The 12,726-nt window shown below is 40.6% G+C and overlaps 3 protein-coding genes across 12 annotated transcripts in view; 1 reads left to right on the top strand and 2 right to left on the bottom strand.

The window, feature by feature from the left end:
• The first annotated feature begins 103 nt into the window (after positions 1–103).
• LOC108052048 (peroxisomal membrane protein PMP34) lies at positions 104–2,573 on the top strand. Its single transcript, XM_017134367.2, has 3 exons — positions 104–454; positions 531–591; positions 1,578–2,573. The coding sequence occupies exons 1-3, from the start codon at positions 383–385 to the stop codon at positions 2,387–2,389; spliced, it is 945 nt and encodes a 314-aa protein (XP_016989856.1). The 5' UTR covers positions 104–382; the 3' UTR covers positions 2,390–2,573.
• On the bottom strand, positions 2,534–3,842 carry LOC108052047 (THUMP domain-containing protein 1 homolog). Its single transcript, XM_017134366.2, has one exon. It carries the CDS (start codon positions 3,764–3,766, stop codon positions 2,768–2,770), a length of 999 nt encoding a protein of 332 aa, XP_016989855.1. The 5' UTR covers positions 3,767–3,842; the 3' UTR covers positions 2,534–2,767.
• Positions 3,843–5,081: 1,239 nt separating this feature from the next.
• LOC108052028 (formin-binding protein 1-like) overlaps positions 5,082–12,726 on the bottom strand; it is a 33,430-nt gene continuing 25,785 nt past the window's right edge. The window contains exons 4-12 of one of the 10 annotated variants that reach the window (XM_044458283.1): positions 11,595–11,645; positions 10,271–10,415; positions 9,741–10,210; positions 9,490–9,676; positions 8,706–8,741; positions 7,572–7,921; positions 7,376–7,510; positions 6,825–6,991; positions 5,082–6,760 (exon numbers count right to left, since the gene is read on the bottom strand). In XM_044458283.1, the coding sequence (XP_044314218.1) occupies positions 6,597–6,760; positions 6,825–6,991; positions 7,376–7,510; positions 7,572–7,921; positions 8,706–8,741; positions 9,490–9,676; positions 9,741–10,210; positions 10,271–10,415; positions 11,595–11,645 (1,705 nt within the window). In that variant the 3' untranslated portion in view covers positions 5,082–6,596. The remainder of the gene's footprint in view (positions 6,761–6,824; positions 6,992–7,375; positions 7,511–7,571; positions 7,922–8,705; positions 8,742–9,489; positions 9,677–9,740; positions 10,211–10,270; positions 10,416–11,594; positions 11,646–12,726) is intronic. The other 9 variants (XM_044458284.1, XM_044458287.1, XM_044458288.1 and 6 more) reach the window with 9 other exon arrangements.

Here is a 12,726-nt window from a genome sequence, read left to right as displayed (position 1 = left end):
TGACGGTATGATTGTATAATAAAAATGTTTACTTTAGTATATTTCTCCAGTCAGATTGGTATATTAGCTCCCGTCAACAGCGGTCATACTATAAGTGAATGAAATTTTATATAGAAAGGGTGAATATGTGATTGAATCATTTATAAACTCGTTGTGATCCAGGAGGCACTTGAAAGGGTAAGACGCCGACGCCCACTTATCCACCGCCTCCGCCGACGATTGAGTTAATCTAATCTCCACGAAGCGGCGACTGCGCTGCCCCAGCTAAATTGTTAGCTACCGGCGGGACGCCTCAATCAGTAAACACTCGCCCGAAGACGCTGCCGGACGTCCCAATCCAAACCGATTCAGAGATCCCCTAGTCCGACGAACAAATACCAGAATGGTGGCCCCCTCGAAACTCAGCCAGGTGCTGAGCTACCAGAACTTCGTGCATGCCGTCTCCGGAGCCGCGGTAAGTGGTCAAATATTTACCGGCTAAAGGTCAAGATGGTAATAGTGCTAATTTGCATTTCTACTCCTCTGTACAGGGTGGCTGCATAGCGATGAGTACCTTCTATCCACTGGACACGGTGCGCTCCCGCCTGCAACGTAAGTTTTACCTGGGATTTGGTCTGTCTGTAAATAATCTCCAATAGAACCCCGATAAGCGGGCCACGCTTAGATAATGCATATATGTAGCTATACCTGCGGGCAAGTTCAAACTCCAGCGTTTTTAACTTTCTATTGATATGTTAAAGAGCCCCCTAATCATTTCCCCGCGTTAATCCAATTTTAGGTTTGGTTTATAGATGGAACCCGATAGGATCTAGTTTCTGTGCCGAGACAAGATTGTGTATTTATTTTTTCGCCAGGGAATACTTGATAGTTTACCTTAAGAGCATTGAAAAGCTATAGATAATGGTTTAAAGAATTTTTTGTAGTTAATTATAACTATTATTTTTCTCTTACCTTTATCGTTTTCCTTCTAATTATATTACACTGTAACATATAGTTGCTTTTTAATTCAAAATAATCGTTAAATGGGAAAAAAGAATATGTATATAAATTAATCATTTACAATTGGGCTGCAACACTATGATATCAAGGGTAGACCTCACAGCCTTTAATATACAAATGTATACAATTTGCAACTGTCTATATCTCCTGGACTTTGACTATAAAGCGGAATGTACAGGTGACATTGTTTAAAAAGAAACTTAAATATTCTTATAATTCATAAAAAGTATTTGAGCAAAAGTCTAGAGAAGTTCTCAAAAGTAAATAATGTTTTGGTTATTGTTTAAATATAGTAATTGAAAATGCATGTACTAGCTTTTTTGAGTTACAAACAAACACTCATAAAATTCATCTTTTAATGTTATTTTTTTATTACTATTGCCTATACATGCATGTATATCTGAAACGCATTACAAATATTAGATAATTATGATAATAGGGTTCAAGGTTGGGTTTATATCACTGATTCCGGAATGCGTGACAAATTAAATTAGCGCTTTAATAAAATCTCCCTGCGATGTTCTTGCTTCTAAAATCTCCAACCTAAAACTCATAAAATTTTATATTTTTCTTTGCAGTGGAGGAGACTGGTGAGGTTCGGAGTACCAGGCAGGTCATCAAGGAAATAGTACTAGGCGAGGGATTCCAGTCTTTGTACCGCGGTCTTGGTCCTGTTCTCCAGAGCCTGTGCATTTCGAACTTTGTCTACTTCTACACATTCCACGCACTCAAGGCCGTGGCCTCGGGTGGTTCTCCCTCCCAGCACAGTGCACTGAAGGATTTGTTCCTGGGCAGCATTGCGGGTATAATCAATGTGCTGACCACCACACCATTTTGGGTGGTCAACACCCGGTTGCGTATGCGCAATGTGGCTGGAACCTCGGATGAGGTAAACAAGCACTACAAAAACCTGCTGGAGGGTCTCAAGTACGTGGCCCAAAAGGAGGGCATCGCCGGCCTGTGGTCCGGTACCATTCCCTCGCTGATGCTGGTCTCCAATCCTGCCCTGCAGTTCATGATGTATGAGATGCTCAAGCGCAACATAATGCGTTTCAACGGCGGCGAGATGGGTAGCCTGAGTTTCTTCTTCATCGGTGCCATCGCCAAGGCCTTCGCCACGGTGCTGACCTATCCGCTGCAGTTGGTCCAGACCAAGCAGCGCCATCGCAGCAAGGAGTCGGATTCAAAGCCCTCCACTTCGGCGGGATCCCAGCCACGTACCGAGAGCACGCTGGAGCTGATGATCAGCATACTGCAGCACCAGGGTATCCGTGGACTGTTCCGCGGCCTGGAGGCCAAGATCCTGCAAACCGTGCTCACAGCCGCTCTGATGTTCATGGCCTACGAGAAGATAGCCAGCACTGTAGTCATGCTCCTTAAACGCAACTAAATAGAGGCTCTAGTCTACATGTAGTTTTACTCAACTAACCCTAATCTATGCTAACACAAACAAACACAATCTAACTTAGGATATGGCCATCATAGCAGATTCTCCAAAGTTTAGCCGCTAAGCGTCAATGGATAAAAGAAACGATTGTTAACGAATGAAAATAATAACTGGATCGTTTTATTCATTTAGTCTGCACAGCAGATTGTTAGATCTATAACTAGTGTTCTGGTCCTCTTACCATTCTCTTCTTTGGGTTGGGAGTTCTCTTAAGATTTCTAAGTTTGAATTAAATATTAGTTGGCCGCGGATACCTTTTCTTCTTTCGTATCGTCAGCAAGCTTGTCTAAAGATTTAATAGTGTCACTAGATTTTTCCTCTTCATCGGACTTCCTCCAAAGGCTTGTCGGACTTCTCATCTTCCTTGGCCACCTCCAAGGACTTTTTAGACTCGGAATCCACCACCTTCTTCTCTTCGTTGGACTTGGCATCACCTGAAGACTCCTCTAAAGACTTCTCCGATTTGGAATCTCCCTCGCCACTTGATTTCCTCTCGCTGGGATTGGCCAGCTCCGCCAGATTGAACTTCTTGCAGTCCAGATAGTTGTCGATGACGCTAAGCAGGCACCAGCCCCTCAAAACCTCCACTATAATTGATTTCTTGGCCTCCTTAAGGCTCACCGTGTTGCCCACGTTCTTGGAGTTGACCAGTTCGGCCAACTGAGTGATAATCTGATCGCGTTTGATCTGCTGATTGTAGCGATGGTTGAAGATGATGCCATAGCTGGTGGGTTCCTTAAGGAAGTGCTTGTCGAAGAGCACTCCGGCTGCAGAGATTATGTCCGGCATGTTGGCACGGCAGACGACTTCGATGGGCACCAAACGAAGGACGAATCGGGACATGGACTTGCCGGTGGTGGCTATATCGTTGATGATGTGCTTCCCAAGAGCCACAGGATCCTCCAGTTGGGTGCGGATGAAGACGCAGTTGGTGGTGTTAGTGTCCACGTTCTGAAAGCGCACCTTTCGCTGGGAAAGCTTCTCGCGGCATTTGGCGGCCGCTGCCTCCAGGTCGTCGTCGTCATCGCTGGTGGCTTCCGCTGGCTTTCCAGCACCCTCTCCTGCATCACCAGCTGCTTCTTCCTCATCCTTCTTTTCCGGCTCATTCTCCGGTTTTTCGGTGCCGTAAAGTATGTCTGCATAGTGGTTCAAAAGATTGTAGCATTCGCGAACGCATGCTTTCTCGTTGATGTTGCACGTGGCAAAGAATCCACGCTGCCCAGGTTGGAGCACCTGCCTCTTGGCGTGGAAGTACTTCTTCTTGTTGTTCTTGAATTTATGGTTGTTCGTCATTTTCGATTTTTTTGCAGAAGGTTCCATAAAATAAAATTATGCTTTTACCGGCTACTTGAATGAGAGAGACCACGATTGCTGAGTCAAAATAATACCTCAACTTTTAGGCTAAACACTAAAATTGCCATAGAAAACGGATAATGTGTGGTCACTCCAAATTTTAAAAATATAATGTTTTTAAAATCAAGTTTAGTTCATTTTTTTTATCAAAACCCTTGGAAACAATGGTCAGATCTTGTAATGTCATACCTCATTGAATTCGTCACAAAATTTCCAATCCATTGGTATTCTCAGCAAAAAAAATTTATTTTGGGCCGGATTTCGAAAAAATTGACGATGTTACCCCTTATAAAAAATGCAAAAATCGGTCAAAAAATAATTTCTTCCAAATCCACATGGAATTGATTGTATAGGTTCTCAGCTGCACAAAACAGGCATTATTTTGGCTGTGCGTCTTATTTTGGCAAAGTTATAACCAAAAACACTTTAAAAATGTGTAAAAAATGGCAAAAATTCGGAAAAATCATCTCTAATTTTCGGTTTTTTGATCAAAACCCTTGGAAATAATTGCCAGATCTTAAAATGTCATACCTCGATAAATTCGTTATAAAATTTCCAATCCATCGGTATTCTCAGCAAAAAAAAATTTTTTTGATCCGTATTTTGAAAAAAAGACGATGTTACCCCTTATGAAAAATGCAAAAATCGGTCAAAAAATAAATTCTTCCAAATCCACATAGAATTAATTGTATAGGTTCTCAGCTGCACAAAACAGTCATTATTTTGGCTGTGCGTCTTATTTTGGCAAAGTTACAACCAAAAACCTTAAAAAAATGTGCAAAAACCCGAAAAAAACAGCTACATTGTTCGGTTTTTTGATCAAAACACTTGAAAATAACGTTCAGATCTTGGAAAGTCACACCTCTTTAAATTCGTTACAAAATTTGCAATCCATTGGTACTCTCAGCAAAAAAAATTTATTTTGGGCCAAATTTTGAAAAAAAGATTATGTTAAAAATGCTAAAATCGGAAAAAAAAATTTTTTTTTCCAAATCAACTAGGAATGGATTGTATAGGTTCTCAGCCGCACAAAACAGTCATTATTTTGATTGTGCGACTTATTTTGGCAAACTTGTATATTAAATAAATTCTTTTGATGGCCAAAATCCGGAAAAAATGATATACAATTTTCGGTTTTTCGATCAAAACCCTTGGATATAATAACGGACAGAGCGTAGTGATGCTGATCTCAAAGTTTATTAACTTTTCCATCCAAGCTGTAAGATTCAATGATTTTTTAGACCCCCTATCACGAAACCTTTAAATTTTCTATAGACATTCATTTAATTTTAGTTACTTTTATTATGCCGACAATTCTCACATACATTTGTCGTAGTCTGTCACTTAAATTCAATTACTCTCAATCCATTTGATGTTGTAAACATTTTAGCGTTAATACGTATGTGCCTGTTTTCGGTTCGAATTTAAAATTAGATAAATTTAAGAATTTTGGAATTATTTATTTTCTGCGTTCGCACTAAGATTAGTTCATCATTCGTTCTCACATCGATTATATTAAACATAAGAAAAACAGAATTCATCAGTATCAGTTGTTTTGCACACTTAAATGCTAAAGCATGGTAGCATATTATATGCAAAATGAAAGTACAAATTACAGATGGAAAAGGCTGCTGAAAATCTAACTAAAGACCTATCTCGCTCCGCCTGGACTTCATCCGCAGACTTATGTTTCAAGTTTTTGATTGTGGTTTACCAATATACAGCGGTATATCATATTAAAATATAAATAAATGTATTGCAAAGTGGCGTCGAACATAACAAATGCAGCGCCGCCCGGCTTTGCTCTGACTTAAGCCTTAAATGTTGTGAACTTAAATGTCTAAAGGTTCCTAAAACAAATAATTGATGCACTATCCGCATGAATTCGCTTCTCATAAACATAGTGTGTGAAAATGTACAAGGCAAAGAGCAATACAAAATTATCATCAAATTAAAATTACGAATTATGCATAGAGTGTGTAAAGTAAAATGTACAATTGTTGCTATTTATATAAAACAAGCTAGCGCGTTCTTTGCTTCCGCAATTGCATATGCCGCATGTCATGCAGGATTGCCATAACTTTTGCCCACATATCCTTGAGTTTCGGGTGTGTATATGATCGATGTCCGCTTTCTTAATCTTTGCATATTTACCAAAGTTTTAGTGCTTAAATTTGGGGAAATCGCACTCTGCCGCTTTTCCAATTGGTCAGCGAGAAAAGCGGCAGGTGCTCCTAAGGCTCCAAAGCCGAGAATCGAGCAAAAGTATGTATTATCAACACATTGCCAAATGAATTGCATCTGAAAACGTGTTCACAAGATCACTTTTAATGTCCAACGGCTGTAGTTTCAATTTTAGTTTTCTTTTCATGCTCTCACGTATTCAAGTGCCATATAAATCTGGTTCCATATATGTATATAAATAGGTGTTATCATGATTGTTGTGGTGAAGAGGGAAACGTTGCGGTGCTTACAATTAGGTGAGGTCTGCTCGTAGGTGCATATGACTATAGTATTTATAGTATGATATAGCTTGCACTACCATAAGATCAATGACGTTTAAAATCAAAGTAAATATACAAAGCATACGAAGGGTAAATGAATCGAACTTAGCTTAGGTCAAATGTACAGTGTTGTGTGATAGTTAGGTGTCTGATTTTTGTGTGTTATGGCTGTCCGACAGAACGCAAAGTTATGACAAAAGTACACAAATCAATCGATCATACGCAAGAGTTGCTGAGTAGGTAACATTTAAAACCGCCCGGCTGATCGCCCCGCCCCGAAAATGAACTTAATCCTAAGCGTAGAGCGTGCACTCGATGTAACTCGTGGGCACGAAGCCCTCGTCCCAGCCATTGGTGTTGTTCGCCCTCCGCACTCGCGTCCATCCATCGCCCTGGTCGATCTCGATCACTTGGAGCTCCTCGCCCTCGTTCATGGGTATGCTTCCCTCGCTTGACGCTATAGGGGATTAGAAACAAAATTAATTTTATGTTATATTACTTGGATATTTTAGATCACGCACCTTCAAAAGGATACAGGGCTTTACATGTGCCCAGCGGGTTAAGGGTCTCCACTTCCCTTTCATAGTAGGTATCATCGCCAATCGCATTCTCGTTGGCACTGCCCTGTCCCGATCCAGGCAGGGATGTGTGTGAAGTGCCCAGGCCGCTCTCAGGACTTGCCGAACTGCTGGATTTCACCATGGAAAAGGCAAAATGAAACGAAATATTTGAAGAAGTTGCAATTTCACATTATTAAGTGTCATCATGTAGGGTGTAAGGCATTAAAGAATTAAGATTTTACTACAAATTAAAAGTTAAGGCAAATTTGTTTTAAAATTTTGTATCTTTGGCATATTGTGGACTTTCTGGGCTATTATTTCTTTATAGATTTTGCGAATGAGTAAGGAACCAACACCAAAGAAAATGCCACACACCATAGAGTGCAGTGATAGTATGATTGAATAAAATAATACAGATTAGATATGCGATGCTACGATAATGTATGTTCTAGTATTGTATGTGGGTGAGATATATATATTTATAAACATTGAACGTAGACTTATGAGTGTACCCGTTATTGTTATTATTATGCCCATTTTGTATTTGCGCCACATTATCCTCAGAATCTGACCTGCTTAAGCTGCCAGCATCATCGGGCTGGTCGTCGCCATCGTCATGATGGTCATCGGCACTGCCATTGGAATGTCTGAAAGAGTATTCAGAAATGTTGTGATATATTTCCAAAGATAAGACTCAACCCAACCCACCTAGAGGTTCGGTGACCGTTTTGCAATTGATTTCGATTCGCCTGCGGACTACTGGTGGCCACCGGCACTTGACTGGCCTTCTCCAAGAAGCCCTGGTACTTCTTCAGATCCACTTTCAGCTTCTCCAACTTGTGTTCCGATTCGTTCAGTTGTCCCTCGACGGTCATGGGATTGCCCAGCGAAGAGTTCGCCTCATAGACGATCTTCATCTTCATCAGGCCATCCCGTGCATTTGTTTCCTGGGCGATCTTATGCTGCAGTTCGGCGATCTTCGCCTGCAGCTTCTTTCTCCGCTGGTTCGGTGGTAAATCGCTAAAGTCCTCCTTTTGTCCATCGGCAGTCAGGGAATTCTGTTGCAATTACATTATGATTAGTTTACAACTTTACAAAAATTTAAAAGTATATCTTTAGAGGTGAATGCAATGAGGAATACAATACAAATCAGGACTAAAAGGACAAGACATCCACAAGACACAACAAGAGTTGCACACGGTGATTCGAATCAGTACAAACAACAGAAAAATCAGAAGGAAATATCAACAAACCAAACAGTAAATGCAAATATTTTGATAATCCAATGACCCGCTTTCGACATCAATCAAATTAAACTCGTTTTAGCATAAACAGGCTATTGAAAGCTACCATAAAAATATTACGGAAATGGAACGAAAGCGAAAATAAGGCGATAAAGGCATTCAATCATGCGGAGGGATTTTCGAGAGCTAATGGGACATAAAAGAAAAGAAAAAGAACTGAAACAATCGTAAAGTTTACAACTAAATAAAATAATGTGTGAGTGTGGTGCTGTGGCTTTTAGCTAACAATTTACTGGTTAATTTAAATATTTGAGAATAATTGGTGGTGTTATTTTTAGGACTTGACTATGTAAACTCAAGCCAAGAATATGCCGATCGTTTGCGTTCAGGCATTCAAAGTGAAAGTTGCTGAGACTATTAATTATTATTAATGGAAACGATATGCTAGTGATGGTTAGAATTGTGTTTAGCTGATTGTGATTAGTAGATAGCGAGATAGTGGTGTTATTAAGATTAATCGTAAGGGACTAGTTCAGGCTAGGCTTAGTTAGAGTTAGTTATTTAGTTAGTTGGGAGAGAGCTGAAAGATTGATCATACCTTCATGGTGATACAGGCTTCAATTATCTGCCGTTGCTATTGGCAGCGAATTGATTTAGTATTTTATTTTGTAGGTTTGCATTTTTTGAAATTGTATCACATGTTTGTCAGTTGTTTATGTGTTGTGTTCGTGTGGTTATAAGCATTTTAATCATTTTAAAATCGAATGGCAGCAACAAATATGTGTACAAAAGTAGAAATCAAGAGTTAATCAATTAATATTTGTGAGTTGTAGAAGAAGCTTGGATTTGGGATAAGTTTGCAGTTGGTGAAGGGAAACTTAAGGCACAAAGTATTAGTAAATGAGACACAAAACATGGCAATTTAAAAGCAATCCGAGGGTGAGGCGATGTATGTATATATGAAAATGTCGATCGATCTGGTAGTGGATTATGCATGGATAGGACTCGAATCGAGGACTTTGGACACTTGGTACTTACGGTAAGAGACATAACCATGTCCAAGTGAAATAAAGATATGGTAATCGAGATTCGATCAAATTAATATAGAAATAGAACGGAAAAGAGAGAAGACTGGATGAGTAAACCATAAAAAGACACAAACCATAACCAAGACCTACGACTTATTATTTAGAACATCGAACTTAACAACTAATCAAGAAGCATCTCAACTCAAGAGGCTGGTGCACACAATGGAACGGACAAGTGAGGAGGTGAACTGAAAACTCTGGACAGTTGAGAGAGTCAGGCAGTGGTAACGAGTCTTAAGCCCTTTGGATTGTCCCACTGGTGGAACCCCTGGATTTGGCCACAAACTTCCTCACCTTATTGCTGCCGAATATGCCGAAGATGCCAACGCGTTTCTTTAGTTTGCTGGCACTCATTGTGCCCCTAATAGTAAGGGAGTTCGATGTCGAATTGCTGTAGTGCGAGTCCTGCACGGAATCCGGATCACACTTGGAGAGGTCCTCGAAGGGAATATCCCTTGGTGGCGTGAAACCAGATTGGTATCTATAAATGCCATAACAGGTTAGTTTTTGTTATATCCGTACAACTAATAAAACCCTATGCGAACCTTTCTATGACTTTAAAGGTATCCTCCTTCTCATTGATGGACTCGCCGGCCTTCACGATGCCCTCCATGCAGCGGGCAATTATGGGCGCCACCGATGACTCCACATCCGCCGCTCCCACAATGAACTCCCGGAAGCCGCGCGTACGCTTCTCGTCCAACTCCTGCAGCCGATTTAGGACCGCGGGCAGCAACATGTTAAAGTGCTGCTGCTGCAGATTGTTCGTCTTCTGCAGCTGATTGGCGTACTCGTTCTTGGCATCGTCCGACTGCTGGATCTTGGACGTCATCACGTTCTTGTAGCGCTCCACCTCGGCTCGGCTGAGATTTAGGTCCATGTCGGCCCGCTTGTAGCTGTCCACTGCCTTTTCCGAGTCGCGGTACGCCTTCTCGTAGTTCCGCTTGGCCCGGTCCAGCGAGGAGAGCTGTGTGGTGAGGTTCTGCTGCAGGTTGGCACCATCGCTAAGGCATTTCTGTAGGCAAATATTTATGTTTGTTATATATAATCTCATTAAGCAAGCCCACGCACTCACCTTGCGTTCTTCGCGCAGTGTCTTGGACAGGAGCGTCACTCCCGCGATGATCTGCATCTGCAGGGACTCGGACACTACCTCGCGCTGACCCGCCAGATCGCCCACCTCCTTGAGCAGATTGCGGAACGCTTGCATCGATGTGAATCTGTAATGTGATGGGAGCATGTGAATCAGTTCGACCTACGCCAATTTGTGCCTGAGGTGTAGTAAGAGTTTATATGCACAGAGAAAAAATTCAATTAATGAATCATTACCCTTTTTTCAACAATAACGCAGTGTTTAGCACTAGCTTTCTTACTGCCTTTCAAAAATTCATTTTTGTTATCATTACTTTGTTTTTGAAAACACTTATTGTCATATCATAACTTTATTTATTCGAACAACAAGTGTTTTTATAAGCATTACATTTTGTAATTTAAATTTAACCATTTTCAATTTGTTTTACTTTTTTTTGATTTAACAAAAAAGTATTATTACTTGCTTTCTTTTTTTAAATTTCTAATTAAAAATGTTTTTATTATTATTACTTTAAAATACAAAATGAATAAGCCAGAAATTTGATTAGAGGTTAATGTCAATTTTTTTATCACTTAACGATTGCTAGATAAATTAAAGTATTTTTTTCTCCGTGTATATATCTATAGCTTTGTTTTGAACCCAAGACTGCCCATAGCCGAGGGCCCGATTTGTAGAGCTCTCGGATTGACAGAGTTGGACACGCGCTGTGGAACGCCCACGCGGATCCGGACTCTGTAGGTCCGTCCGTTTGTCCGGCTGTCTATCAACGCAGACTGTCAGAATGGCCACTTTATATGGCCGGAGGAACGGGCATAAATTTATGGATTTTACAACTGAATATGGCAAAGAGCTTGGCATTTCATTACCAAGTCTTCCACTTGGCTTTCGTCATAGCTATAGCTTCATTGTCATGTTACACACATGCCACACTCACAGCCAAATCCAGAGATCTATTTGCGGGTCATGATGTCAGTCCGTCAGTTGGGCTAGATTTGCATGGCGTGTAATTAAAAACTGAGATTTCCAGACCACACACACCCTCCCATTCGTGGAGTGAACTACTTGAGTCTCAGTTCAGCTCCAAGTGGATTTTTCCGCGCAAATTGAATGGCACACAGCACGCACAATTAGAGCGAGAGTCATATGAGATTATCCCAACCCAATCCACTTAGCACGTTGCCGACAAATATGGCAAACAAAGTGCAACAAATTACCGATAATTTTCCGAAACATTTAACAAACGAAAAAGGTGAAAAGTAAATTGTATATTGTTTGGTTTCTGTTCGCGTTTTTGGTTAATGCTTACTCATTGTCTTCCTCCTCCTTCTTTTTGGGCTGGTAGTTTTTCACTAGGCGCCTGCAAGAAAAAAAAAACGAAAGGTAAAATCAAAATCATGGCATTAGTGAAACTTTGTTTATGCATAGAAAGAAATAATAATAATAATAGTGGCAGCAGAAGCAGCATTTGCATTAACACGAGACTTTTCATTTTGCGATTGCCAAGGCGGAGCACGCAAAAGATTTCACTGCGCCGCGCATTTTAATACAATTTTCCTCACAGTTTTCATGCGGCGGCTTTGTGGTCTAGTTGCTATTGGTACGGGTACTCATCCAGACTCCAGATCAGAGTAAAAATACACTCGGAATATTTTTTGCAAGCTATGTCATAGAATTTATATCCTAAAGATCATTTTATTCTATTCTATTTAAATTTGTTACTAAAAGAAGCTCAGAAAAGAAATAAGATTGCTGAAGGTAATTAACTTGTAAATATACATTTTATATTGTGTCCCTACTTTAACATCTTTATAAATCTATGTATTTTTTCTTCGAAATATAACATATTAATTTGTAATTTTCAGAAATTGTTTTTTATTCGATTTAAATTGGGCGTTGTTTTCTTTTTTCTTTCAATACTGGTTTTTATTTGAAGCGACTTAATATTCCCCATTTGTGCATATCCACCTTGAGAGAGCTGTATGCCTTAGACATAATTTCCAACTAGATTTAAGTTTTAGTGTACAACTGCACCTATAGCCGCAAACAACGTTAGACGCGTAATGATAAAGTCATTAAAACAAGTCAAGACGGTAGCTCCCAGCCATATCAGGGGCCACAGTTCAGTCCCACCATCCGGATAGCTGGCTAACAGAAGAAACTGAATCTGCGGCTAGAGCTGAAATAGCTGAAGCCGAAGTCGAAGCGGAGTCATCAAGCAAAGCTCCGACTCATTGTGGGAACTTGGCGGCAGTGGGAAAACAGCGATTCCCCCTCCGAAAGAAACACCTTGGCGGGGCAAGGGGGCAACATAATCTTCGCTTAAATTAAACAATTATGACGGACTGACAGCCAGCAACGACCCACGCTGCCATGTTGGGCAATCGTCTGGGTAACCGAAGCCTAATCCCATTAGGTCCCCACATGTCCAGTTTTCTGGA

The sequence above is a fragment of the Drosophila rhopaloa genome, unplaced genomic scaffold, assembly GCF_018152115.1.
Source record: "Drosophila rhopaloa isolate 14029-0021.01 unplaced genomic scaffold, ASM1815211v1 contig_163, whole genome shotgun sequence".
NCBI lineage: Eukaryota > Metazoa > Arthropoda > Insecta > Diptera > Drosophilidae > Drosophila > Drosophila rhopaloa.
The sequence above is the reverse complement of the archived record's forward strand: the minus strand, read 5'-3'. Positions and strand labels throughout refer to the sequence as shown.